Here is a 26,143-nt window from a genome sequence, read left to right on the forward strand (position 1 = left end):
TTCGCTCCCCCCTTTTTCTAAGCCGCTAATAGCCGCTAAGCCGCTAATAGTGCTAATCTGCTAATAGGGTTGCTTCGCAAGACGAAAAAACCGCTAGACGAAGAGACTCGCGGAACGGATTCTTTTCATCTTGCGAGACACCACTGTAGATGTGATGCAGAAGATCTGTAATAGGACCATCTCTGCCCCCTTTTTTTGCCTTTCCATCAACAAACTTTCCCTCTGTTTCATCCTCTCCCCACCCCTTCACCCCGGTCCTTTATCTCCCACATCAAATCTATTTCATCCCTTATTTTTGTGCCATAACATTTGCTGGCCACCAAACAAACAAACAAACAAAAAATGCATGGAAAATTTACTTCTCAACATCTTTTGAGAGAGTTTTAATTTGTACATGTCGGTTTTACAATGGCCTTTGGCTATAGCAACTTGCTGAAAGAGCTAATTAATTTTGCTTTGCCATTTTGGAAAATAAACCCACTGTGTAATTGCAAAGTATCATTACACTCTTGCTGGGGAGGACTCTGGTTATTAGAGGTAACACCTCTGCAATGAGATCAGGACTGCTCTCCCCCAGGCACTGTGCCATTAAAGTTTGCGTCGGCTACCATCAGCACCACCAGGCTGATGGAGAGCTCATTTTTGTGGAAAAGTGGACTGGATTTCCTAAGCACTCCATCGGCCAGAGTGAGCTAATAACATCTAGATTAGATTGTAAACTCTTGTGTGTCTGAATTCCGCCGCACAAACCTCAAAACCCTGTAATAAACCTTGAGAAGCTAATCATGCCCCTGGAAGGAATTTGAAAACTAATGCTGCAACTGGATGTAGTACTGTATTGTTACCGTTCGGTCCTAGAGATAAATGATCAGTGGCTTGAAAAATACAGGGACAGGCAACAGGTAAAAGACCCCTGGACAGTTAAATCCAGTCAAAGGCGACAGTGGAGTGCGGCACTCATCTTGCTTTCAGGCCGAGGGAGCCGGCGTTTGTTCACAGACAGCTTTCTGGGCCACGTGGCCAGCAGGACTAAACCGCTTCTGGCACAACGGGACACGGAAACACCGTTTACCTTCCCGCCAGAGCGGTACCTATTTATCTACTTGCACTGGTGTGCTTTTGAACTGCTAGGTTGGCAGGAACTGGGACAGAGAAACGGGAGCTCACCACCGCCACACGGATTCGAACTGCTGACCTTCCGATCGGCAAGTGGTTTCGACCACAGCGCCACCCGCTCCACAGAAATGGGCAAAGCTATATTGACACCTGAGGCAGAAAATCTCAAGAGCATCCTCACTACATACAGCCTGGGGTAGCCGACATGTTGCCTTCCAGATTATCCCTGGAGAGCTCAGTTGTTTAGAGCATGGTGCTGATAACACCAAGGTTGCAGGTTCAATCCCCGTATGGGACAGCTGCATATTCCTGGATTGCGGAGGCTTGGACTAGATGATCCTCAGGGTCCCTTCGAACTTTACAATTCTATGATTCTATGGTGATGATGATGATGATTAAAATTTGTATACTGCCCTATACCCACTGGTCTCGGGGCCGTTCACAAGATAAAATCAAACTATGAAAACATAAAATACATACTAAAAATAAAACAAGAAAAACCCAATAACCCCTCTCCCCAACACATTATAGAAGGGCAGATGTTGAACTCAGCTCCAGCCAACATAGAAGGAACATGGTGGGAACATGGAGGGCATTTTGTTCTCTATCCCTTGTCTATGCCAACTTGTAGTAGCTCTTTGAAGAGTATATATATATATATATATGCAGGTTTTGGTGTCCTCGGGTGTCTTCCCGTGTAAAAGTTGGGGTGTCTAGGCGACGTTTCGACGAGGTCTCACTCGTCATCTTCATGCTGGAAGGTTTCCTCCCCGTAGAGGTAAGATATTTGCTTTCGTAGATTTTCACGGGTACAGGAATGCAGGTTTTGGTGTCCTCGGGTGTCTTCCCGTGTAAAAGTTGGGGTGTCTAGGCGACGTTTCGACGAGTGAGACCTCGTCGAAACGTCGCCTAGACACCCCAACTTTTACACGGGAAGACACCCGAGGACACCAAAACCTGCATTCCTGTACCCGTGAAAATCTACGAAAGCATATATATATATATATATATATATATGCAGGTTTTGGTGTCCTCGGGTGTCTTCCCGTGTAAAAGTTGGGGTGTCTAGGCGACGTTTCGACGAGGTCTCACTCGTCATCTTCAGGCTGGTGCTTTCGGCTTCTTGTTACTGGAACAGAGCGGGATCTCAATGTTTGAGTTCCTATAAATACTGTAGAGGGGGTGTGGTGTCTAGCCTCCAATGTTCTGGGCAGAGAGGAAGTTCCCAGGCTAGTGTGCCTTTTCTTCTTTTGTTCCTTAATTACTTGAGAGATACCTTGAGTGATTTCTTGAGTGATATCCTGAGTACCACTTAGGTGGGTCATTAGGTGTGGATTAGTTGCTAAAGTCTTTGTGTCTTGACCTCTTGAACTTTGAGAAGAGTTTTCCTGAGAAAATGGCTGTATTGCACTTAGTTGTGCTTTGGCTTGGCTTCGTGTATAGGGGCGAGCTGTGGTTTTGTGGCTTGTGTCAGCCAGATCTGTGTAGGGATTGCAGGGGGGTGCAGCATCCGGAGGTGCCACCATGGATTGGCTACTGGATGGTGTCAGTAATTCATCTGTGGAGAGGGTCTGGGTTTGGGTCTGGTGTGGTTGATTGGTGTTGGCGTTCTGTGTGCCTCTGGATCTGGTGTCAGTTTTAGTGGGGAGGGCTAATTTCCAGATGTCTGGCAAGCGGGATGTGTCGTCACGCTTGTTCATGTTGTGAGGGTGTTTCTCTATCTCGATGGCTTCCATGATTATTCTCTTGTGGTGATGTTCCGTGTTAAAGAGCAATTTGGAATCTGCAAAATTAATTTCGTGTCCTGTTTCTTTCATGTGTTGGAAAAGAGAGGAAGTTTTTTCTTCTTTTTTGACGGCATTCTTGTGTTCTGCGATACGTGCATTTATTCGTCTGTTTGTTTGTCCAATGTACGTGGCTGGGCAGACTTTGCAGGGTATTTCATAGATCCCTTGGTTTTCCAACTGGATTTTATCCTTGGGGTTTCTGAGGATATTGGCTATTTTTTGGTTGGTGCAAAAGGCTGTTTTGATATTGTGTTTATGGAGGATTTTGCTAATTTTATCTGTAGTGCCCTTGATATAAGGAAGGAGGGCCATGCCATTGTTTTCTTCTGTGTCTTGGTTTTTGGGGGGTGTTTCCTTTTGGATTAGCTTCGTAATCCTGTTTTGCTGGTATCCATTGGCAATTAACACATTTGAGAGATTCTGTAACTCAGTTGTCAAGTGGTCTTTGTCAGCCAGGCGTTTGGTTCTGGAGATGAGAGTCTTGGCTACGGAGTTTATTTGTGCAGGGTGGTGGTGTGATTGTGCATGTAAGTAGCGGTTGGTGTGTGTTTTTTTCTGGTAGATAGTGTGTCCTAGGGAGCCATCAGGTTTTTTGTAGATTAGGACGTCAAGGAAGGGAAGTTGGTTGTTGGCTTCTATTTCCATAGTGAATTGTATTTTGGGGTGTAAGTTGTTGAGATGTGTGAGGAAGCTATCCAGTTTTTCCTTCCCGTGTGGCCAAATTACAAAGGTGTCGTCAACATATCTGAGCCAAAGTTTGGGTTTGTGTTCTGACTTGTCTAAAGCATTGGTTTCAAAGTGTTCCATGTACAGGTTTGCGATGACCGGTGAGAGGGGTGATCCCATAGGTGCTCCTTCTATCTGTTTGTATCTTTGTCCATTGTGGATGAAGTACGTGTTGGTTAGGCAGTGGTTGGTCAGGTCCAAGATGTATTCGGGGGGATTGTATTTGTTTTGAATAGCTGTCAAGGCTTCATTAATGGGCACTTGTGTGAAGAGAGATACAACATCGAAGCTCACAAGTAGGTCATTAGGATGTAGGTTTTGCTTCTTTATTGTTTCTATGAACTGGAAGGAGTTTGGTACGTGTGAAGAGATGGATTCTGCATAGGGCTGAAGTTGCTTGGCGAGAAATTTAGCGAGATTTTGTAGAGGTGAGCCTATGGAGCTGACTATTGGTCTGAGTGGTGTTCCTTCTTTGTGTATCTTGGGGAGGCCGTAGACACCAGATCCAGAGGCACACAGAACGCCAACACCAATCAACCACACCAGACCCAAACCCAGACCCTCTCCACAGATGAATTACTGACACCATCCAGTAGCCAATCCATGGTGGCACCTCCGGATGCTGCACCCCCCTGCAATCCCTACACAGATCTGGCTGACACAAGCCACAAAACCACAGCTCGCCCCTATACACGAAGCCAAGCCAAAGCACAACTAAGTGCAATACTCAGGATATCACTCAAGAAATCACTCAAGGTATCTCTCAAGTAATTAAGGAACAAAAGAAGAAAAGGCACACTAGCCTGGGAACTTCCTCTCTGCCCAGAACATTGGAGGCTAGACACCACACCCCCTCTACAGTATTTATAGGAACTCAAACATTGAGATCCCGCTCTGTTCCAGTAACAAGAAGCCGAAAGCACCAGCCTGAAGATGACGAGTGAGACCTCGTCGAAACGTCGCCTAGACACCCCAACTTTTACACGGGAAGACACCCGAGGACACCAAAACCTGCATTCCTGTACCCGTGAAAATCTACGAAAAGCAAATATATATATATATATATATATATATACACACACACACACACACACACACATTTTTATTAGTTTTTTAACATTTTCAACAGTAATGAAACATACTTTTACATCTTATTCAATTTTTTTTACTTCCATGAGTCCTGTCTGAAAATTTTCCAATCTAATCTCTTAGTATGCATTTCTTATTTCCCCTATTACATTTCGAACTCATAACCAATATCTTTTTCTACTTTGTAACACTTCATATATTCCTTTTTACAAAACGTCTTGTAGTCCTACTAATGTAATTTGTTGATTACAGTTGCTCTTCAAATAATTCATATACTTCTTCCAATCTTCTGTAAATTTCTGGTCCCGCAGGTTTCGAATCCTTCCTGTCATTTTGTCCAATTCTGCATGGTCCATTAATTTCGTCTGCCATTCTTTTTTCATCTTTCTTCTTTCTGCTTCCATTTCTGGGCTAACAATACTCTTGCTGCTGTTGTTGCATATAATAACATATAATAACAACAATAATCTTGTCTATTAATGTCTTGGCCTATAATACCGGCTCTTTGAGGTTTCAGATGGAAGCCTTTCCCAGCCCGAGCTGAAGGTTCATGGACCGAACCTGTATGTGAGTCTGTGCACCAAGCTACAACTCTTCCACAAGCCATAGACCCGTCGGAAAACGCCCCATTTTAATGGGGGTGGGTGCAATAGAGAAATGCCCTGTATTGGGGGACCCATTGAGTCCAGCATCCTGTTTGACCACTGGCAGATCAGTTGGCTCCAGGATGTCGCGAGCGGAACTTGGTTGGCAATAGTGCTCTCTTGCTGTTTGCCCCTTAATACCTGGGCCGTCCTGACCTGAGGACGTAGTTTTCCTGCCTTCTTCAGTCTCTGAGGATGGACCCCTAGTGGGATCCTCATCCACTCCATAGTGTGGATGTCGGTGCCAACAGAATTGGAGGACCCTTTAGGCCAACCAGAGAATATTGAGAAGCAAAGCAGCTAGTAAGCTTGATCTTTATTGATCTGTTGCAACAGGGTGCTCCCCTCACCCGCAGGAGAGAGGAGGGACCCAGAACAATGGTGCGCAAGGCCTTATAAAGACTTTTGAAATTGCCACCCTGTAGATCAAGACCACCCCCAGAAACATCATACATACATCACAGAAGGGGTGTAACCTAAGACCACCCCTCAGATACATCACACCTACATCACAGAAAAGGCGGTCTAAAACAGAAATTTGAATGTTGTTTTTCCTGTTTGCCAAGTTATCTGATTGCCTTTTCTGATTGTCTTTCCTGATAGTCTGTCACCCATTAAAATGCTGATTACTCAATTCCTGAGACAAGGGGAAGGCTCCCTGACCCCCACTCCCTCCTTGCAGGGAAAACATTTGGTCAGTTTGGGAATCAAAATGGTTCCGGGTCGGTCTTCCTGTGCTGATCTATGTACTTGCTTGGTTGGTACACTTATGAACATTACCATATATCAAGACCTCAAAATTCCTACCACACAAGCCAACTGCTCAAAGAGGCTGGGCCAGCCTGTATAAGACCCCGGATGGCCTCAGCACATGGCTGAGACAATATTGGGAACATAAGGAGGTGTCTGTTCCCCAAGTCAGACCATTGGGGCTTCCAGCTCACTATTGCTGTACTGACTGGCAGCAGTAAAGTAGAAAGAAGGAGCAAAACACACCCTCTTCGTCCAAGCCAACTGCTTCACGGGCATAATTCCATTATTCAGGACATAATTTTAAATTCCCAACTGAGGAGTTGTGAGACATATTACCAGAAATGGCATGATTATGCCAGGTTTTCTGTGAGCTCCTGAAATTATCTGTGCATTATGAATTTAGTCTTTGGCAAAGTAGAACAGTTTTACTGCGCCTTCAGGAGTTTTGAGGTGCACATATTGCACATGTGTCCATGCGCGCGCACACATACCCCTTCTGTCCGGGAGACAAGGAGCAAAAAGATTGTTAGTCTCTGCTCACCATGTTGGCTCTCTGCCATTCCCAGAGGCTAAACGGAGACTGTTTCTATGCAAGAGAATAAAAGAGACATTTTTTATTTAAAAAATTGTCACGCACAGAAACCAGTGGGGAATATTTTAGTCTCCCTGAGCACTCTTTTAACTGACTTGAAAGTTGCCACTTTTCAACAACAATAACTTTTCAAAAGAAAACTCCAGTGTGAAGCTGCCGAGTTTGATTTTCAGACTTGAGTTCAGGCAGATGGAAAGTAATTATCTTTCCCCAATTCATCACCAATTGTTGGTGGGTCAAATCCACTTGGGCTTAATCTTCAACCCAGATCTTATTCTCCTCTGTTGGTGTGAGGAGCCACTGTTGGTGTGTGTCAGCCACATGATTAACCCTCCTGACATTAACTACAATTGCTGTGAAACTTGCTGAATGATTAATCAGCAAGATGCACAAATGGTCTAGGCTCTAGAATAGGAATACCCATTTCCGGTGTCCTCTTACAACCTCCGCCCTGGGAAGGAGATGGCTCCACACCTTAGGAGCCACTGTGGAGCCACTGTCACCTTGTCCCCCGTACCCCATGGAGGTAGCTCTGCCACAGGACTCCTGTGAATAAGCCAGATACCTTGGAAGATCAAGAAAGATATGAGCAGCTTCCCCCACAGCTTGAAAACCCACTGTCTAGAGGAAGCTAATGACTGCATTAAAAGATGCTCATCCTTTGCATGGCCAGATGTAGCACTTGGGGGAAGAATTTTTAATCTTGACTTTGAATGTAAGAAGAGCCTGCTGGATCAAGCCAATGGCCCATCTAGACCTACATCCTGTTCTCACAGTGGCCACCCAAATGCCTGTGCGCAAGAGCACTCTCCCCACCTGTGTTTTCCAGCAACTAGTACTCAGAAACATTGCTACCTCTGACTGCAGAGGCAGAGCATAGCCACTGTATGGTCTAGAAGATAAAAAGTTCTGGCAGTTGTTCCAAGCTGGGGCTGAAACAACTTGCATCTTTGGCTCAGCTGCAGGGTTGCTAACCGTGGTGCTGAATGTCATGAACTTTGCATCAGCACCTCCTCGGCCTTAGTTCACAACCAGCTGCAGATCCCTGCTGGTCTCCCTCTTGCTTTGGCCATCACCTCTCGTCTGTGATGGAAATGGCAATGGATCAGGGAAACTTTTAATATTTGATGAATCATTGTATTTTAATATTCTGGGGGAAGCCACCCAGAGTGGCTGGGGAGACCCAGCCAGATGGGCAGGGAATAAGTAAATAAATAAATTAATTAATCATCATCATCATCATCATCAACAACAACAACAACCTGCATAAACCTGCTGGCAGCAAAATGATCCCTCGTTTTCTGCATGTTGTGGAGCAACAGTTGCAACAGCAAGGTCCTTCCTCTGCCCCTGCTGTGTGCACCCTGGGGATAAGGAAGGAGGGTGCTGGCTAGTTGTCTTTCGTGGCACCAGCTGCCAGTGCTTCAACCAAAACAACAACAAACAGATTAATCTGGCAGCACAAAACAGCAAGAACGGTACACAGGGGAAAGAAAGCGAGCTGAACGGGAGCTGTATCCAGTGCTACTCGTACTCAGCATAGATCCACTGAAATTAATGTAGGGTCATTGAATTGGGTCTGGCCGGAGTGAAACTTCGTTGGCTACAACCCCATCTTGCTAACTCATGATGGCCGCACTGTATTGCTGGCAAACCCCACTGGGATCAGAAGCAATCCCAGTAGAGCATGTTGGAGGAGAAGGTCTGGTTTCGTGTAAGGCACACCCCTGTGTGCATATGAAACATCAGGCTGGGTGCTACAGGACATTGTCACATTTGTGCATGAGGGATGCACCCAGCTGTCTGGAGCACAAGGAGGGCAAATGGTTGGCAGTTTCATTATTTATTGACAAAGCATATATTCACGGTAGCACTTAAGGTGCACAGTGGCTATAAAACAGATCCGGTCGTCATTGAACATTCTGGGGGCTTCTTACACACACACACACACACACACACACACACACTGGATCTTTCACTCTGTGTGTGTGTGTTTGTGTCCTTCTGCATACCTTGTGGTTCATGCAAACCTGCTACTGTTTCCCTCTTATACAGTGGTACCTCGGGTTACATACACTTCAGGTTACATACGCTTCAGGTTACAGACTCCGCTAACCCACAAATAGTGCTTCAGGTTAAGAACTTTGCTTCAGGATGAGAACAGAAATCGTGCTCCGGCGGCGCGGCAGCAGCAGGAGGCCTCATTAGCTAAAGGGGTGCTTCAGGTTAAGAACAGTTTCAGGTTAAGAACGGACCTCCGGAACGAATTAAGTACTTAACCCGAGGTACCACTGTGTGTGGGTGCCAATGCTTGGACTACACAAGCACTCACAACTCGAACGCTGGAAAAAGAAGGAAGTGTGGCATCTTCTCTATTTTGGCACTGAAAAGAAGCAAGGGAGGAAGCAAGGAGAAAAAAAGAACAAATACGTATCACAGGGTGAAAGCGTAGGAAGGGGAAAGGCCATAGCTCATCGGTATGGCACCTGCTTGGCATGCAGATGGTCTAAGGTTCAATCCCCATCATCTCCAGGTAGGGCTGGGAGAGTCCCTTGCCTGAAACCCTGGAGAACTGCTTCCAGCAGACTATAATGAGCTAGCAGTGTTTGAAACTCCCATTGTTATAGCTCATTTTGCAACAAGGAATTTCATTAGTGTGAGCAGTTTCTGAGCTCTGGGTGCAGTACTGCGCTTACGATTTCAGCTTAAAACTGCAGAGTGGAAGGAAAAGAAGACCTTTTGCCGCCTCCCCGCTTCCAACTAGTCTGAAGACTGGAGAAGAGACCCTCTTAAGAATATTGGGGGGTGGGCAAGGGAAAGACTAGACCATGCGAAAAATGAACAGAGTACTTTAGCTGCAGTTCATTCATTTTCAGCTTTGTATTCTTATAAAAAAGTGCACCTAGACACCCTGTTGTTGCTCCCATAACCGAAGTTTAAGGTGCCATTTAGCTCCTGGGTTTCATATCTCAGTTTCTAACGCTGTGAGCTAGATGCATCAAATGGTCCGACTCCATAACTCCCTATGTGGAAATGGAGTTCTTCCACTTTTCAGTCCTGACCTTTTCCTCTCGGAAGGGTTGGTGCTCAGGTAGAGCATCTGTCTTACATGAATAAGGTCCCAGGTCTGGTCCACAGCATCTGCAGGTAGGGTTTGGAATTGCTTCTGCCTGAAACCTTGAGCGAGCTGTTGCCAGTCTGTGTCGGCAACACTGAGTTAGATGGCCGAGTGGGTCTGATTTGGTGTAGGCAGCTTCCTCCTGTACCTGTGGCCTCCTCGCCCTGTCTCAAGATAATTCTGAATTACCTTGCAACCGTGTGAAGAGATCCAGATACACATTGTGCCTTGGGGAAGAACTCTGTTGGAAATGCATTAGACTTAGAGGTTCATATTTCTTCTATTTCCCCCAGTCAGAATTTGAACCTGAGCCTGGCCTGCTTTCGCTTACCACTCTGCTACGGTTGCGGTTTTCTACGAATTGCTCCTGTGCACAAAAGGCAAAACAAAGCAATATAAAAGGGTGGTTTGAAGTTCCAGCCTTTGCAAGGCAAAGAAAATGCATGACAAAGTTTTGTGGAGGAGAAAAAGAGGCCGTTTGCAAGACTTTGAAAGGGATAACGCTCCTCGCGCAGCCGAGATAAGTAGATGGGTGAACAAAGACCAACTGCACTGTGAGCGGAGGGGGTCTCCATGGCAACGTAATTATTTTCTGACTTCAATCTGCGTCCTGCATAACGATAAGAAGTTTAAAGGGAGGAGGAGGGACATCTCTCCCACTTGCTTCCCCAGCAAAACCGACTGGAGAGAGTAAGCTATCAAGGCATGTGTAGCTGCTGCCAGACCTGTTTAAGCAAGATGCCAGCCCTGTGCAGTGCCAGCATTGGGGGAAGGGCCATACAGCATATCCGTAGTAGAGGAGACATTCCCTGTTTCCAAACTAGCAAAGCCAATGATAATATCCTGCGGCAGGGAGTTTTTCTTACGAACAGGCCCCCAGGCTTCTGTGAGCTCTTTTACGATACGACAATCTTTATTGTCATTGTCCCATACAGAACGACCAAATTGCAAAATCTACATAAAACATTCAAAACAACAAGCCTGCTATCCCAGCTATCCCAACCTGGTTGCCCCCCTAAAAACTCTGATACCCCATTTTTAAATACGATATACTCCCATAGAGACTCCCTACACTGCGTTTGGGTACCCAAAATCGCATTTGGGTAGAAACTGTTTCAGGGTCTATACGAGCAATTTCTACCCCCGGGATAATCTCACTCTGCCAGTTAAGTAAAAAACCCCAACAAGGTCTCCATTGGCCACCTTCAGGCCTTAAAATTGAACGTGCTGGTGGTGTCCCCAATTTCTCTGGTCCTCTGGTTTTACCTGTACAGTGGACCCTCCAGATATGAACTTTATTCATTCTGGGGGTCCATTTGCACCCTGAAAATTATGTAAATAGAGGCATGCTTCTGTGTATGCACACGGCGCGATTGAGCACCTCTGCACATGCGTGCGTGGTGAAACCTGGAAGTATACACTTCTGGGTTTGCCATGGCCATAACCCGAAGATTCCATATTCAGAGGGATCCGTAAGTAGAGGTATAATAATAATAATTTATTATTTATACCCCACCCATCTGGCTGGGCTTCCCCAGCCACTCTGGGCGGCTTCCAATTTTTTTAAAAAAAATACTGTACTACATCAAACATTAAAAACTTCCCTAAACAGGGCTGCCTTCAGATGTCTTCTAAAAGTCTGGTAGTTTTTGTTCTCTTTGACATCTGGTGGGAGGGCGTTCCACAGGGAGGGCGCCACTACCGAAAAGGCCCTCTGCCTGGTTCCCTGTAACTTGGCTTCTCACAGTGAGGGAACCGCCAGAAGGCCCTCGGTGCTGGACCTCAGTGTCCAAGCAGAATGAGGGGGTGGAGATGCTCCTTCAGGTACGACTGTATGTCTCTTGGATTCATCACTGAGCATTGAATCCTGTCCGGATGTCAGGCACTTACCTCTAGGTCTTCAGCCATCAACCACTCAGTGTCAGGGGACTGAGGAGGAATGGTGGAGACCCCCCCTTCTCCTACACTTCCCATAGAAGAAACAGACAGCATAGATTTAGAACAGTGGTTTGCCGAAGGGCATAGGTAAGAGGCTGCAGAGGGGAGAAGCTGGGAAATATTGGGAGAAGAGCAGCAGGAAGAAGAACCAAGGGAGAGACAGCTGACAGTGTCTTTAGAAAGCATTCCTGACCCCCCCCCTCTCCCAGAACCAGGTGAGCATTGAGAGTAGTAGAACAGAAAGCTCAGATTCAGAAAGCTCAGTTTAGCCATCGCAGGGATGACGTAGAATTAGGAGAGATGGCGTAGATGCGACTTATTCAGAACACCACCATTATTTAGCGGAGATTGTCTCTCTCTGTGAATGCTGAATAAATAATCGGTAAGAACTCTTCTTATTTTATCTGCTCCTTGGCTGCCACTGTGGGAGGGATAGGATTCACTGAAACCTGACACTCAGGTAGCAAAGGTGCAATTTTCGTCCTCCAAAGTTTTACAGCTTTGCTGCCAAGTCGGCATGCAGTTCAGCAATTTGTGCAGAGATCATGTCCATCGCTTCTACTGCCGTTACGGTGGCATCATTTGGTGACACCTTTTCGCCGTGTTTGCAGCCTGTGTCCGATCACTCACCTGAGATTATGACTCACCTGTTAGCTTAGGTAGTGAAATTGTGATCCTTCCTCGCTGGTGCACCACGAATCATGTCGCATCTAAGTAGATGTAAAATTGTCCCTGGAGAGACTTGCTTGGTGCCATCCTTACATGTCTTTAGACACCATGCAAAAAACATTCCTCTTTACCCAGGCTTATGGCTGTTAAATAATCTATGGCCTGTGAAAGTGTGGGGGGAGGACTTTTATTATTATGATTATTTTACTATTAGGGTATCAGTCAGTATTCTTTTTGCTATGTCTTTATTACATTTTTGGGACGCAGGTGGCGCTGTGGGTTAAAGCCTCAGCGCCTAGGACTTGCCGATCGAAAGGTCGGCGGTTCGAATCCCTGCGGCGGGGTGCGCTCCCGCTGCTCGGTCCCAGCGCCTGCCAACCTAGCAGTTCGAAAGCACCTCCGGGTGCAAGTAGATAAATAGGGACCGCTTACCAGCGGGAAGGTAAACGGCGTTTCCGTGTGCGGCTCTGGCTCACCAGAGCAGCGATGTCACGCTGGCCACGTGACCCGGAAGTGTCTCCGGACAGCGCTGGCCCCTGGCCTCTTGAGTGAGATGGGCGCACAACCCCAGAGTCTGTCAAGACTGGCCCGTACGGGCAGGGGTACCTTTACCTTTACCTATTACATTTTTAACATTGATGTTTTGTAATGTCCTCCTAACGTTGCACACCACCCTGGGATATTTTGGGTTTTTTTGTTTTTATGCAATCATTTTTATTTGATTTTACAAATATAGAATTATAACAAGCCAAATACTCTGAATCTCAAGACTTCTCCCCACCCCCTTCATGGGTCCTATTGTCAGCATTCACAACTACATGTTGTGCTATATTTTATATCAATCCATGTTGTCCATAGTATTTGTTACATTACAAGTGAGATTAAAATCCTGCTAATGTTTTCATCTGCTTGCAATGGTCTCTTAAATAGATTATAATTTTTTCCACCCCGGAATCTTTTGATAAAGGGTGGTATATAAATTGAATAGATGATGATTATGATGATTATCATCAGCATCATCATAAAGCCCTTTTCTGAGTATGGGAATGGGAAACCGAAAGTGGTAAATTTGACCATGCCTGGTGGGATTGCTCTGTAACATAGCTAAAATCGGCACGCATAGAATCTTGGCTTTGGTTTCATGGAACAGGCAAAGGCAAACTGGGCCCTCCAGCTGTTTGGGGACTACAATTCCCATCATCCCTGACCACTGGTCCTGTTAGCTAGGGATGATGGGAGTTGTAGTCCCAAAACAGCTGGAGGGCCCAGTTTGCCTATGCCTGTCATAGAAGCAGTAGCCTCAGTCTCCTTAGACGACTAGCTAGTTATAAAACCTTGCCTATGACAGAGTGGACCTTTCATGCCTGGGTTCCCTTCTCTTTGTCTCTGTCTTCGATAGCTGGACTGTACTAGAGGCTCTCCTCCTGAATTTTATTTCAGTAAGAAAATGTGAGGGAATGCTAGCAGTTTGGGAATCATCCTTTTTTGGAGGGCTTGCAAAATAACAACAGCAACCACCTGTGCCACAAAGCCATTTCCTCCTGGGAGGAGAGGGGGTTGCGGGCTAAACCCTCCACCCACACACACGGGGGCGGGATCTTGCCCCCGCGTGGACAGGGAATCCCCGGGCGTGCCTTCCACCCCGTCCGCCAATCGGCGGGCCGGGGAGGCGGGGCCTAGCCCATTTAAGGCCAGGCACACCCGGGGACTGCCCTCTTTCCCCTTCCCAGCTGAGCGGTTTCCCCATCCCACCCACCCTTTAGGATTAGCTAGCTATGACCTTGCTATGGACTTCGGTTGGTTGCCGCAAGGGGCCTGGTAGGAATTTTTCCAAGTTGGCACACTTCAAGCCTTTTGGTTTTTTCGCCTACCTCGTAGCAAACGTCACAACTTCCACGGTATTGGCGGTTAGGCATTGGCAGGGGTTAATTGTTATGCAAATGAATGGGGGGAAGGAAGCGCCATCACCTTCCCCAATGGAAAGGGCAGTCCGGTAGAGGACTCCGGGGGGCGTTGCCTTGTCCGAAATCTAGGGAGGTAAGGGCCCCCGGCACACTCCCGAGCGGTGACACCCGTGGGATCCTAGTTGGCGTACTTCAACAGGACTCCCACGGCTTGTGGACAACCCTTCCCGGTCTCCATGCCGGGTAGACGATAGGAGCAAATGCCTAAGGCCAATACCTTTCAATTCTGTAATCAATAAAGTTGTGGCCTTTTTATGCCCATTAACCTTAAATAATGTGTCCAGTGTCTTCATTTCTCATGGGGGGAGGGGACTTGCCACACAAACCAGATTGGATGAAAACTCGTATCGGAGTGCTCTGTAAATTGATAGCCATAGTTTTTAATATACTAACCCTTTATGCTCTTCCACACCCGTTTAATTAGATTCTTATAGACTTTCATATATACCTTCTGTTTCAATACTTTTTAGCTTTCCAAAATGTTTTAAATGATTATACTCCATCCTACTTATCCTGGTCTATGACCGTAATAAAGATTTGAATTTGAATTCAACAACAATAATAATAAACTTAGGTGGGGACAAAAGTGGTGGTTTGCGCCTCTTTGCCATAGCAGCTTTGCTGAGACCTTTTAAAAATGTTTAGTGTTTTTTAATCTGTGTTTTCATGATAACCTTTTGTATAGTTGGTTTTAATGCATCTTGTGGATTTTAGCTGTGGTTTTATTAGCAGTTTTATGATGTACTCTGTCTGGAGAGCTCATTGACTGATGTATTAATCTTTCAATAAAATAAATGTTCCATCTTAAAAAAAATATTTATACCAAGTTTAGCGCACCAGCTCACATTAACGAGGCCAGGGGCCGTCAATACACCCGTCTCAGCTTAAACATATAAGCCGAAATATGCCAGCCAGCTTGAGACATATCCACATGAAATATACATTTATAATGCAAGGGTAGTAAGGTCCTCAGACCATTGCCTGGTTGTAGATTGTGGGTGATTATCTTTCCAGTGCAAGTCACATGGTGATCATAAGTGTTTGCAGGAACTGTCAGCCCCGATTAGCTCAGTTTCTCACTCCAGTCTTAAATTCAGTTATCTACATTTTGCAGCAATTGTCGTTTTTTAAAAAACAAACGTCGTGAAAATTCATCAGCACTTTCTCCTAGTAGACACCTTTTTATATGCAGTTTCCCTCATATGCATTTTTTGTACGTTGTTTTCACTAATATCCTCATTTTTACGCATACCTTAATATATGTATCTTTTGCAATCATTGTTTAGTCAGCACTGCAAAATTCAGATGAGTGCAAATTTTGAAGGATGCAATGTTTCGGTTCACGTGTTGTTTCGGAGAGCGAGCATGTGATAAATCCAGCTTTCTTAAAAATAAAATAAAAAAATTAGATTTTCCACAATTGTAACAAAAACCACAAAGCAAAATAACACACAGGAACAAAAAAATAAACAAATAAACAAACTTAATTCTTTGAAAATCCCACCTTTTTACACCTCTTAATTGACTTCTAGTCCCTCCCTTTGAGTTTCCTTATAATTGAATGTAACAGCTTTCCAATATTAAACTAAAAATCACTCCAATTAAATCCATTTTATTCACTTTTCTTAATAGTCTAAATCCCATTTATTTATTTATATCCTATTCTAATCCTAGGGCTATTTGGTACTTTCAAGTAGTTTTTAATTTTTTATATTACAATATTAATTCAAATAGTCCTTAAATTTCCTCCAGTCCTCTTGAAACTCCTCTTCTTTCTGGTCGCAGATTCTTCCAGTCAGGCCAGCTAGCTCCAAAATGTCATCATCATCTGCCAATCTTCTACTGTTGGTAGTTCTTGTGTTTTCCAATTTTTAGCAAGTAATATTCGGGCGGCCGTTGTGGCATACAAAAATAATTTAACATCTTTCTTGGGCAGTTCCAAACCTATTATTCCAAGAAGGCAGGCCTCTGGTGATAAATCCAGCTTTCAATGTGTTCTGAAATGGATTTCTTCCCCATCCCTAACTGGTTGCCTCCCTATGTCTTCCAGATGCTGGAAGGTTGGATATTGACCATCCTGGTATCTGTCGGTGTCGGCTCCCTCCTGTTTATGGTGGCGCTGGTGATCCTCCTCAGAAACAACATCCATGCTACTATGTTCTGGAATGAAATCGTGCTAGAGAAAATCACCAACTTTGTCATGGATCAGAGCAAAGAGCAGCGGATCTTGAACTCTGTGTCCTACAATGCCGTCAAAGGGGATCCCGAGAGCGTCTTGGACTGCATCGACAACTACTGCTCCCAGAAAGAGTGGGCCATGAACGTGGGCGATGAGAAAGGTAAACGGGTGTCATGGACGAGTTGGACGCAGAGGAAGGGTGGGAGGAACCAGCTGGGGAACTCCCAAAGGAAGAAGGCCCGAAATCCGGGGAGTGGTGGTGGGATGACAATGAGTGGTCAAAGGGAGAAGACTGGGAAGAGGAGGTCTCGAAGGATGAAGAGGTAACAGGGCTTAGTGAGCAGGGATGCAGAGTCTGTGGTGCAGAGTCACAAGTGTCTCTCCCTCCTGCTGTGGTGCAAGCTCCCTTTTCCCTGGTCACCCAGCGGTGTGAAAAGAGGGGAGGAGGGGTTGGCTTCATGCAGACACAGTCTCTGATTGCTTGGGAGGAGGGCTGTGGCGAGATGGAGACTTTCAGTCTTGGCAGCTGCTGTGCTCCTTAGTCTTGACACTCAGCCAAGGGATGATTGTGCTTTTGCTTAAAAAGAGTCAACTCCAACTTTGAGCGGTGTGATCTGCTGTCGGTTCGCTCTTTGACAATGGGCTGGAGCTCCTTTAAAGTTGGTCTTTGGTCGCCACCAAGAGATGTGGAGATGGCTTCTCTTTAGAATATAAAGAAAGCTTTGCTGGATCAGGCCAAGGGCCCGTCCGGTCCAGCAGCAATACCCATCCAGAGTCTCTCGGGAAGGAGCCAGAAGAATAACACTAATAATAATAATAAATTTTATTTATACCCCGCCCTCCCCAGCCAAGGCCAGGCTCAGGGCAGCTAACAACCAATAATAAAAACAAGTTGATTAAAATACCATTTAAAAAACAAGATTAAAATACAGTATTAAAACATTAGGATGCAGCCTCTTCACAGGAGGAGAAAGGAAAAAGAAAGAGGGGGAGGGAATCAAACTGATTCTAAGCCAAAGGCCAGGTGGAACAACTCTGTCTTACAGGCCCTGCGGAAAGAAATCCGATCCTGCAGGGCCCTGGTCTCATGAGGCAGAGCGTTCCACCAGGCCGGAGCCAGTGTTGAGAAGGCCCTGGCTCTGGTTGAGGCTAATCTAACTTCCTTAGGGCCCGGGACCTCTAGGGTATTGCTATTTATGGACCTTAAGGTCCTCCGTGGGCCATACCAGGAGAGGTGTACCATAGAGAGAGCATGCCACTAGCCTTCCTTGGGATTCCCAGCAACTGGCCTTCAGAGGCATTCTGCTTCCGCCAATGAAGGCAGACTGCCTCCGGACAGCCTTGCATTTAACAACGTGCCTGGTAGCCACAGCCGGCCAGGAATTCCATGCAGGCACATCCTTACAATTCCATGTAGGCCATTGAGACACCTGGTGGAGAAAAGACCAATCTCTTCATTTTCCCATTGGCAGCCTGCTGCATTTTGGTGCTGGTGGGACGCGGGTGGCGCTGTGGTCTAAACCACAGAGCCTAGGGCTTGCCGATCAGAAGGTCGGCGGTTCGAATCCCCGCAACGGGGTGAGCTCCCGTTGCTCGGTCCCTGCTCCTGCCAACCTAGCAGTTCGAATACACGTCACAGTGCAAGTAGATAAATAGGTACCCTCTGGCGGGAAGGTAAACAGTGTTTCCGTGCGCTGCTCTGGTTCTCCAGAAGCGGCTTAGTCATGCTGGCCACATGAGCCAGAAGCTGTATGCCGGCTCGCTCGGCCAATAAAGCGAGATGAGCGCCGCAACCCCAGAGTTGTCCGTGACTGGACCTAACGGTCAGGGGTCCTTTTATCCTTTACAGGGGAAGGGGAGCCCCAGTTTATTTTGAGTATATAGCAGTGCCCCTGGGCATGGATAAAAGAAGCTGGTGAATGCATTGATGCAGGGGATGAAGGAATGCAGTGTATATTTATGTGAATGGATGGGGGTTTTGTTAATGAATGGGACTGATAGGGGATATGAATGGAGGGTGTTGTTGTGATGGGAAAGACAGAGAGAGGGGAGGAGTGACTTTGGCCCCACCTACCAACTGCATGCATCCCTAAATAGCCCTTTCAAGAGGTGAGGATACATGTCAGGATTTGGCTCATGGCAAGGAAAATATTCTCCCTCTCAGTACCCAGAACAGTTCTATATTACCTGCCTTGCCTCCTGGTAAGATGTGCACAATTCGGTCTCGAGCTATGGTCATCGCAGATTGAAAATTTCAATCAGAATGTAACCTAACATTTTTAGGATATGGCATTTCTGCTCTAAACATCAACAAGTCAAACTCAGACAAATGAAATAGATATAACAACCGACAACAAAAACTCCAATGCATTCTGTTCTTAAACAATATTAAACACTTGTTAATAAAGCATAAAGTTGTACATTGTCCTGTCCGTTTCTCATCCCAGTGCCTCCATTTTCAAACAGAAGCACTGCCTGTTTTCCCCCCTCTCTCAGTCTCTCACTGTCTTGGTCAATTTCACTGGGTATACCATGTCCCAAATTCTCAATAGCTATTCAGTGGTAAATCTATACATATGATCTTGCTCCCAGGTACCCTGTCTCAGAAAATTTAGAAAAAAGAAAAAAAGGCAGTTTTTAGGGCTCTTCTGTCAACTAATCAGGTCTCCAGGCCTATTAATCGAGCCCTGCTAAAGTCAACACCCTCCTTTTCCAGGTGTGATCCTAGATAAGGTCGTCGAAGAGGCGGATCCTACCATCGCTTTGGAATTTGGAACGTACGTAGGCTATTCGGCCATCAGGATCGCTCGCCTTTTGAAACCAAACGCCCGTCTTCTTACCATCGAATTCAACCCTGAGTTTGCCTCCATTGCCAGAGAGATCATCGAAATTGCTGGACTCAGCGAGAAGGTACTATCTGGCACACAGAGAGCTCCGAAATGTTTGTCAGCAGCAAATGGATGGTGGTCGCGGCTCTCTGAGAGAGTCGTTGTTTCTAATTCCGTTGAATTGTGGAGTTGGGAGGGGGCCCATCAAAGATCATCTGGTCCAAGTCCCTCCCAACGCTCCCACAGCATCCCTGATAGGTGGCAATGCTCTGGGGCATTGTGGGAAATTTAGATGGCAGACCTCCACACCAGCCGTGCTGCTGGAAATTAAAATGTCAGGCCCAGTGCTCATTGGATTGGAAATCAGGGCATCTGTCCATCAGTTCTGGTAGCCCTGCCTAAGGATGTGGGTGGATGCCAGGCCAGAATGAGGTAGGAAAGGGAAGATGCAAACTATACATTTGAAACATATCCGACACACATTTAAAGCACGATTTCTGCACTATGGTTACCAGATTTTTTTTTCAATGAATCCGGGGACACTTTTTGTGTGTGTGAAGCTGAGTAGCAACAGGGAGTCAGTAGTGGGGATGTTGAGGCAAAAGACCCTGGTCCCAAGCACACATGCATATTGTATAAAGGTGCAAAGCCCTTCTTTCGCACCCTGTGAAACATAAATGCCCAGAGTTTTTTTAAAAACTGGGCAATGGCGCACCGCCCACCCGTGACTCCCGAGCCCTCCCTGATCTCCTTCCTCCTTCCCCCTTTGTTTTGACAGATCAGGGGAGGCTCGGGAGTCACGGGCAGGTGGCCGTTGCCCAGGAGAGGCCAGCCTGGTAGTGCAGTTGGCACTGGCTGGCTTCAGGAGCTGCTTGCTGCTTTGGTGCAGGAAATATGGCAGGTGCCACGGCAGTGAGCAGCTCCTGAAGCCAGCCAGAGCCAACTGCACTACCAGGCTGGCTCCGGGCTGCTGAGGCTGCCACGTTTCCCGGGGACAGATTTCCAAATCTGGGGACGTTTCCCGGGGACAGAATTTGTCTGGGGACAGATTTGGAAATCTCCAGGAACTGGGGACATCTGGTAACCCTATCTTAGACTACATATCCATTTTGCTGCTGAAATGGAGCGCACACTCTGTTTTGTGATCAAGGATGGCGAAACTGTAGCTCTCCAGATCTTTGGTGGACTATGGCTCCCATCGTTCCTGGCCACTGGCCATGCTGGCCAGGGCTGATGGGAGTTGTAGTTCACCACTTCTGAAAAGCCACAGGTTCCCCATCCCTGCAGATGATTGGGGCAGATCTGGGTTTGACTGGGGGGTAGTTTGGTCCTGAGTGACCCTTGACCGAGCTGAGTTGTTGGGAAAGGCCTTGCTCTTTATTATTTTGCCCTTACAGAAGAAACAATTGCAGCCTCATAAACTTTCCCGGATCATAAGCCAAGCGAATCACTAGTTCCCACCAGAGACTTTCCTTGCCACTGGCAAAAGTGTTAACATTCCCTTGAACAGGAGCAAAGGTCATCTATTTTATAACTACACAGAGAGAAAACGTTTGGGGAAGAAATAACCAAGCCAGCTTATTATGCGCACACAAACCCCAAGTGACCCCCCATGTCGTATTTGACCGAAGCATTTTTTTGTTGTTTACAGCAGGGCAATTCAACTGCTTTGGTGGCTGGTGCGCAATGGGACTGATAGGGCAGAAGGCAGGGAGACCAACAGTAGGTGGCGCTGCAGGCAATGACAAGCAGAGCCAACCAATTCTAGTTTTGTCCCTGCTGAGTTCTGCAAGGGGTAACACTGAGACAAAGAAGGAAGAAGCTGACAGAGGCATCACTCCAACTTACTCCTCTTGGATTCGTTGTAAATAAGGAGGCAGGTGCATGGGGGCTGGTTGAGGGCAGTGCCCCCTAATAAACCAGCCTCTACTGCAATGGTTTCCAAACTTTTTCAGGTCACTGCCCTTTGGCTTCATAAACTCATCCCCAGTGCCCCCTGAAGGAGCGTCTCCACCCCCTCATTCTGCCTGGACACTGAGGTTCAGCTCCGAGGGCCTTCTGGCAGTTCCCTCACTGTGAGAAGCGAGGGCCTTCTCGGTAGTGGCACCCGCCCTGTGGAACGCCCTCCCACCAGATGTCAAGGAAATAAGCAACTATCTGACTTTTAGAAGATATCTGAGGCAGCCCTTTTAGGGAAGTTTTTAATGTTTGATGTTTTATTGTGTTTTTAATATCCTGTTGGAAGCCACCCAGAGTGGCTGAGGAGGCCCGGCCAGATGGGTGGGGTATAAGTAATAAATTGTTGTTGTTGTTGTTCCCCATAAAAAGCATTCTTCAGAACAGCAGTTTGCACAATCCGCTATGGAAGATAATAGCCCAGTAAGTTTCAAAACAGTAGCAATCAATTGCACATTTATTCAAGGTCCAATTAAAATGATTTAGTTTAATTTTCAGCTGTGGACCACCCACTTTGGCCCTCCTGCTTTCAACGTCTAAAGCATATCATCATCATCATCATTACTAATTTATTAGTTGATTTACTTCTGAAAGTGACTCAAACAAGCCACTAAAATGGTTACTCTATGCAAATCAACCACAACTACTTGAAACTCTTCAAACGAAGAGCTGACTATTGCTATTATTGTAATAATTTCTTAGTTGCTTTAACTGACAACAAATGACTCAAACGAGCCACTGAAATGTTTAGAAAGTATGCCAATAAAAAGGCAGGTCTTTCATAACCTACCCCTCTAAAAACAATCACAAGTGCTCAAAACCCTACCAGTTATGAGCTAAAAGAAAAGTTTTTGCTTGGTGTCTAAAAATAGATAAAAGGTGGCCCCCAGGTGAGTCAGCCTTGGGGAGAGCATTCCGCAGTCTATCCATAGCATACAATCTTCTGTATCTGGGACTGGCTCTGGGGCCTGGGGCAAAGTGGCCTCTTGTGAGCCTCCTCTTCTCTTGGTGGGACCTGGCGGGTTTACCTGGCATTGGCGAGAGACAACGGCACCATTTTAACTCACACTAGCTGCCCTTTTTGTGGGACGCGGGTGACGCTGTGGGTTAAACCACAGAGACTAGGGCTTGCTGACCAGAAGGTTGGTGGTTCAAATCCCCATGACGGGGTGAGCTCCCGTGGCTCGGTCCCAGCTCCTGCCAACCTAGCAGTTCGAAAGCGCAAAGTGCAAGTAGATAAATAGGTACCACTCCGGCGGGAAGGTAAACGGCTCTGGTTCGCCAGAAATGGCTTAGTCATGCTGGCCACATGACCCAGAAGATATACGCCTGCTCCCTCGGCCAATAAAGCGAGATGAACGCCGCAACCCCAGAGTCGGCCACGACTGGACCTAATGGTCAGGGGCCCCTTTACCTTTTTAGCTGCCCTTTTGATGTCTCATATTGCTCAGAGAGACACTGCATAGGGCAGGCTTCCTCAAACTCAGCCCTCCAAATGTTTTTGGCCTACAACCCCCATGATCCCTAGCTAGCAGTGCCAGTGGTCAGGGATGATGGGAACTGTAGCCTCAAAACATCTGGAGAGCCTAGTTTGAGGAAGCCTGGCCTAGGGGCATTGTGGAAAAGTTAAAATGGCCGCTGGACCCAGCCACTAGATGCTGCTCACAGTACCAGGTCAGGGAGGAGGGATTAAAGGGGGCTCCAGAAGAGACGTCAGCAATGCCCCCCTAAGTGCAGTGAGACCCCAAAAGCTGCCCAAGGAAGGCGGGTACTGATGCCGAACCTCTCTGTAACACAACTCTTCTTTGCTTTTAGATCACAATCATCGAGGGCCATTCTCAGGACATCATCCCACAGCTGAGGGAAAAATATCAGGTGGACAAGGTCGATTTTGTCTTTCTGGACCACTGGAAAGAAAGATACTGTCCCGACACCATCCTCCTCGAAGTAAGTTGGAGCGATGCCTCTCTGGAAATTAAGAGATTCCATATTCCTGGTGTGGACCACACGCAGTGGTCTGAACTCTCATGCGGCCTAGAGCCTGCTAGATTTTGTCTTTCATTTTGGTCTTCCGAAAGACCAAAGGCGATGGGAGTTCAGAGCACCTGGAGTCCAAAACATCTGGACGTCACCAGCTTGGGGAGGGCTGAGTTAGACTGCCTTGCATCCTTTGAGAGGGAGAAGCTATCAGCTTGCTAGCTAGGGGCCTTGCATTCATTTTTTTAAGGAGTCCCATTTGTTTTAGCTATGAAAACAAATGGGAATTCAAATGAACGAGTTCCAAATGAAAATTACCTTTGTTTTTCATTGGTTTCTACGGTGATGAAAACAGTGAGAGAGTTTGAAGCAGGCGTAAAGGGCACAACAATATTTTAGGAAGACACCAGGGGTGGAGGGTGCGCGGGAGAACAGTAAAACTGACGGAGCTGAAAATGGGGTCTGCAAAATGGGGACCCTGCCTGCACTTAGCCAAGGGAGGGTGGTGTCATCACAGAATGCCTAGAAAACACTAAATTTAGAGGCAGCAGAAGTCTGGCCAGGTCTCCCATTCAAGCCATAAAGCAAACAACAAATGGAAGTAATAATAATAATAATAATAATAATAATAATAATAATAATAATAATAAATAATCTTTATTGTCATTTCCCCCTCTCGGGGACAACGAAATTACTTGGCTGCTCCATCCACGCAGGTAGGGCACTCCACACAAAATCAAAACAACTATAAAAACACTAATTAAAACAATACAGTATAATACAGCAAGGAAGATTAGATGACTTTCAAAGTCCAGGCTTCCCATTCAGGGCCGAGATCGCTCTGGAGAAGAAGCTGTTCTTAAGACGGCTCGTTCTGGTCTTCATCGTCCTGTATCTCCGTCCCGACGGCAGGAGCTCGAAGAGACAGTGACCAGGATGCGATGGATCTTTTACTATGTCCAGTGCCTTCCTATGGCACCTTGTGGCATAAATCTGCTCTACGGTGGAGAGTGGGCAGCCAACAATGCTCTCTGCTGCCTTAACAACTCTGCACAACCCCATCCTGTCCTGGGTAGTACGACAAAATGCAACCAGTACAGTTCAAGCCAGTGTAGAAACAAAACAAACTCGCCCAGCCCACTTCCAAACTTCCACATTTCCACTTCCAACCATATTAGATAAGAGATGGAAAGAAGATGAAGCCCCTCCCAGCGAAGAATGGCAGATCAAGTTGATGGATTATGCCGAAATGGCAGAAATGATAGAAAGAATCAGAAGTCAGGAAGACCAAAATCTTAATAAGGAATGGGGGAAATTTATAACTTATCTTAAAGACCATTGCAAACAGTTAAAATCATTAGTAGGATTGGAATATCGCTTGTAGTTTAATGGTGAATTTTGGACACAATGGAGAGGTAAAAGATTTGGGTTAGTATAAAAGATGCAGGAGGAAATGATTAACAACAGGACCCACGAAGGGGAGGAGGGAAGTCCAAGAGATTCCTTGGAATCTCGTTTTTATGTGGTAGATCTTCCGAACATCTCCTTGAAGAACTTCTGGGATTCTTCAAAATGAAGTAAAGACCTCCCTTAGAGTGGTAGGACCACTCTCAAGAGAGAGCTAATCGTCTATCTCCTGTCTCTTTTCTCAGGAATGTGGCTACCTAAGGAAGGGCTCCATCCTTCTGGCGGACAACATCGTCTACCCGGGGGCTCCAGATTTCATCAAGTACATCCGTAGCCACAAAAGCTTTGACTGCACTAACTACCCCTCTCACCTGGAGTACATGAAAGTGGAGGACGCAATGGAAAAGGCCGTTTACATGGGATGAGAGAGAGAGTATTAAAACCTTAGTGTCAAGCCACTGCTTGTATGTGTGAGCACACACTGTAGTCCTGTCTGTGGGTCGGCGTTAGCTTTCTGTAGTTTTGGGCTTGTGGCTAAAGCGAATTTGTCACAGTAGAAGAAGTTGCAAAGAAGGCAAGTCAGCAGGAGAACAAGGGAGCTTCTGTTATGGTCAACTGAGACCCACTGAAATGAATGAACATGGCCAACCTAGGTTCATTGATTTCAGTGGGTATACCCAGAGTAGACCCTAGCAGGATACAACCCCTTGTGTATAAATAGGCTAGGCAGTTAAGGATCTATCCAGAGGTGATGGGCAATTTTGTTACATTTCCATTGTAGTGAATGACTATTTTCATTGATGGACTGCACCTATTGGATTTTCTGCTTTTTACCCAACAATGCCAAAGCCCAGTGGCTCGCTTTGTGTTTCTCAGCCAAACAAGACCAAATTGCCTTTGGAGACAGACATAAAAGGGGCATTTCTGGAAAAAAAAAATGGGGGAAAGCAATGAACAGTCAGACCCATCTTCTTCTTTCGCAGCGGCCAGAAGCAACATGAGAATTGCAAACTGGGAGCCAGAGTCTGTTCCATAGGAAGCAGCAGGGGCTGGATGTGGCTGTGACAAGACTAGTCATTGTGCTGCAAGCCATATATGCACAGTGCAATTTAAGCTTACAAATTGGTCCATTTCCTGCCCCTGCTGGTTTTGGAAAGGAGAAATGGGAGCCCCTTCTGTCACTTTAGTCGCCTTCCAACATGTGGAAGTCTTCCCCCTTCCCATTTTGGAACCCTGGATTCGAAAACAGACTAAGAATCTCAACGCACAGAAAAAGTTCTCAGCTTCAAATGGTCACATCCCACAAGTTTGGCGCTGACTGAAAGAGCAGTGGAAGGTCGAAGGTCAGAGCACTTGTACTCGGCCCCGCTCCCTCCCTCCCGGAAAGCCTACTGGGTTCC

At 46.3% G+C, this 26,143-nt stretch overlaps 1 protein-coding gene across 3 annotated transcripts in view; it reads left to right on the forward strand.

The window, feature by feature from the left end:
* COMT (catechol-O-methyltransferase) overlaps window positions 1-25,201 on the forward strand; it is a 46,143-nt gene extending 20,942 nt beyond the window's left edge. For all 3 annotated transcript variants that reach the window (XM_083717670.1, XM_083717669.1, XM_083717668.1), the window contains exons 2-5: window positions 16,447-16,735; window positions 19,292-19,485; window positions 23,175-23,306; window positions 24,989-25,201. In XM_083717670.1, coding sequence (XP_083573796.1) covers window positions 16,447-16,735; window positions 19,292-19,485; window positions 23,175-23,306; window positions 24,989-25,168 — 795 coding nt within the window. In that variant the 3' untranslated portion in view covers window positions 25,169-25,201. The remainder of the gene's footprint in view (window positions 1-16,446; window positions 16,736-19,291; window positions 19,486-23,174; window positions 23,307-24,988) is intronic.
* Window positions 25,202-26,143: the final 942 nt, after the last annotated feature.

This window comes from Podarcis gaigeae, assembly GCF_964106915.1.
Source record: "Podarcis gaigeae genome assembly, chromosome: 16".
Lineage (NCBI taxonomy): Eukaryota > Metazoa > Chordata > Lepidosauria > Squamata > Lacertidae > Podarcis > Podarcis gaigeae.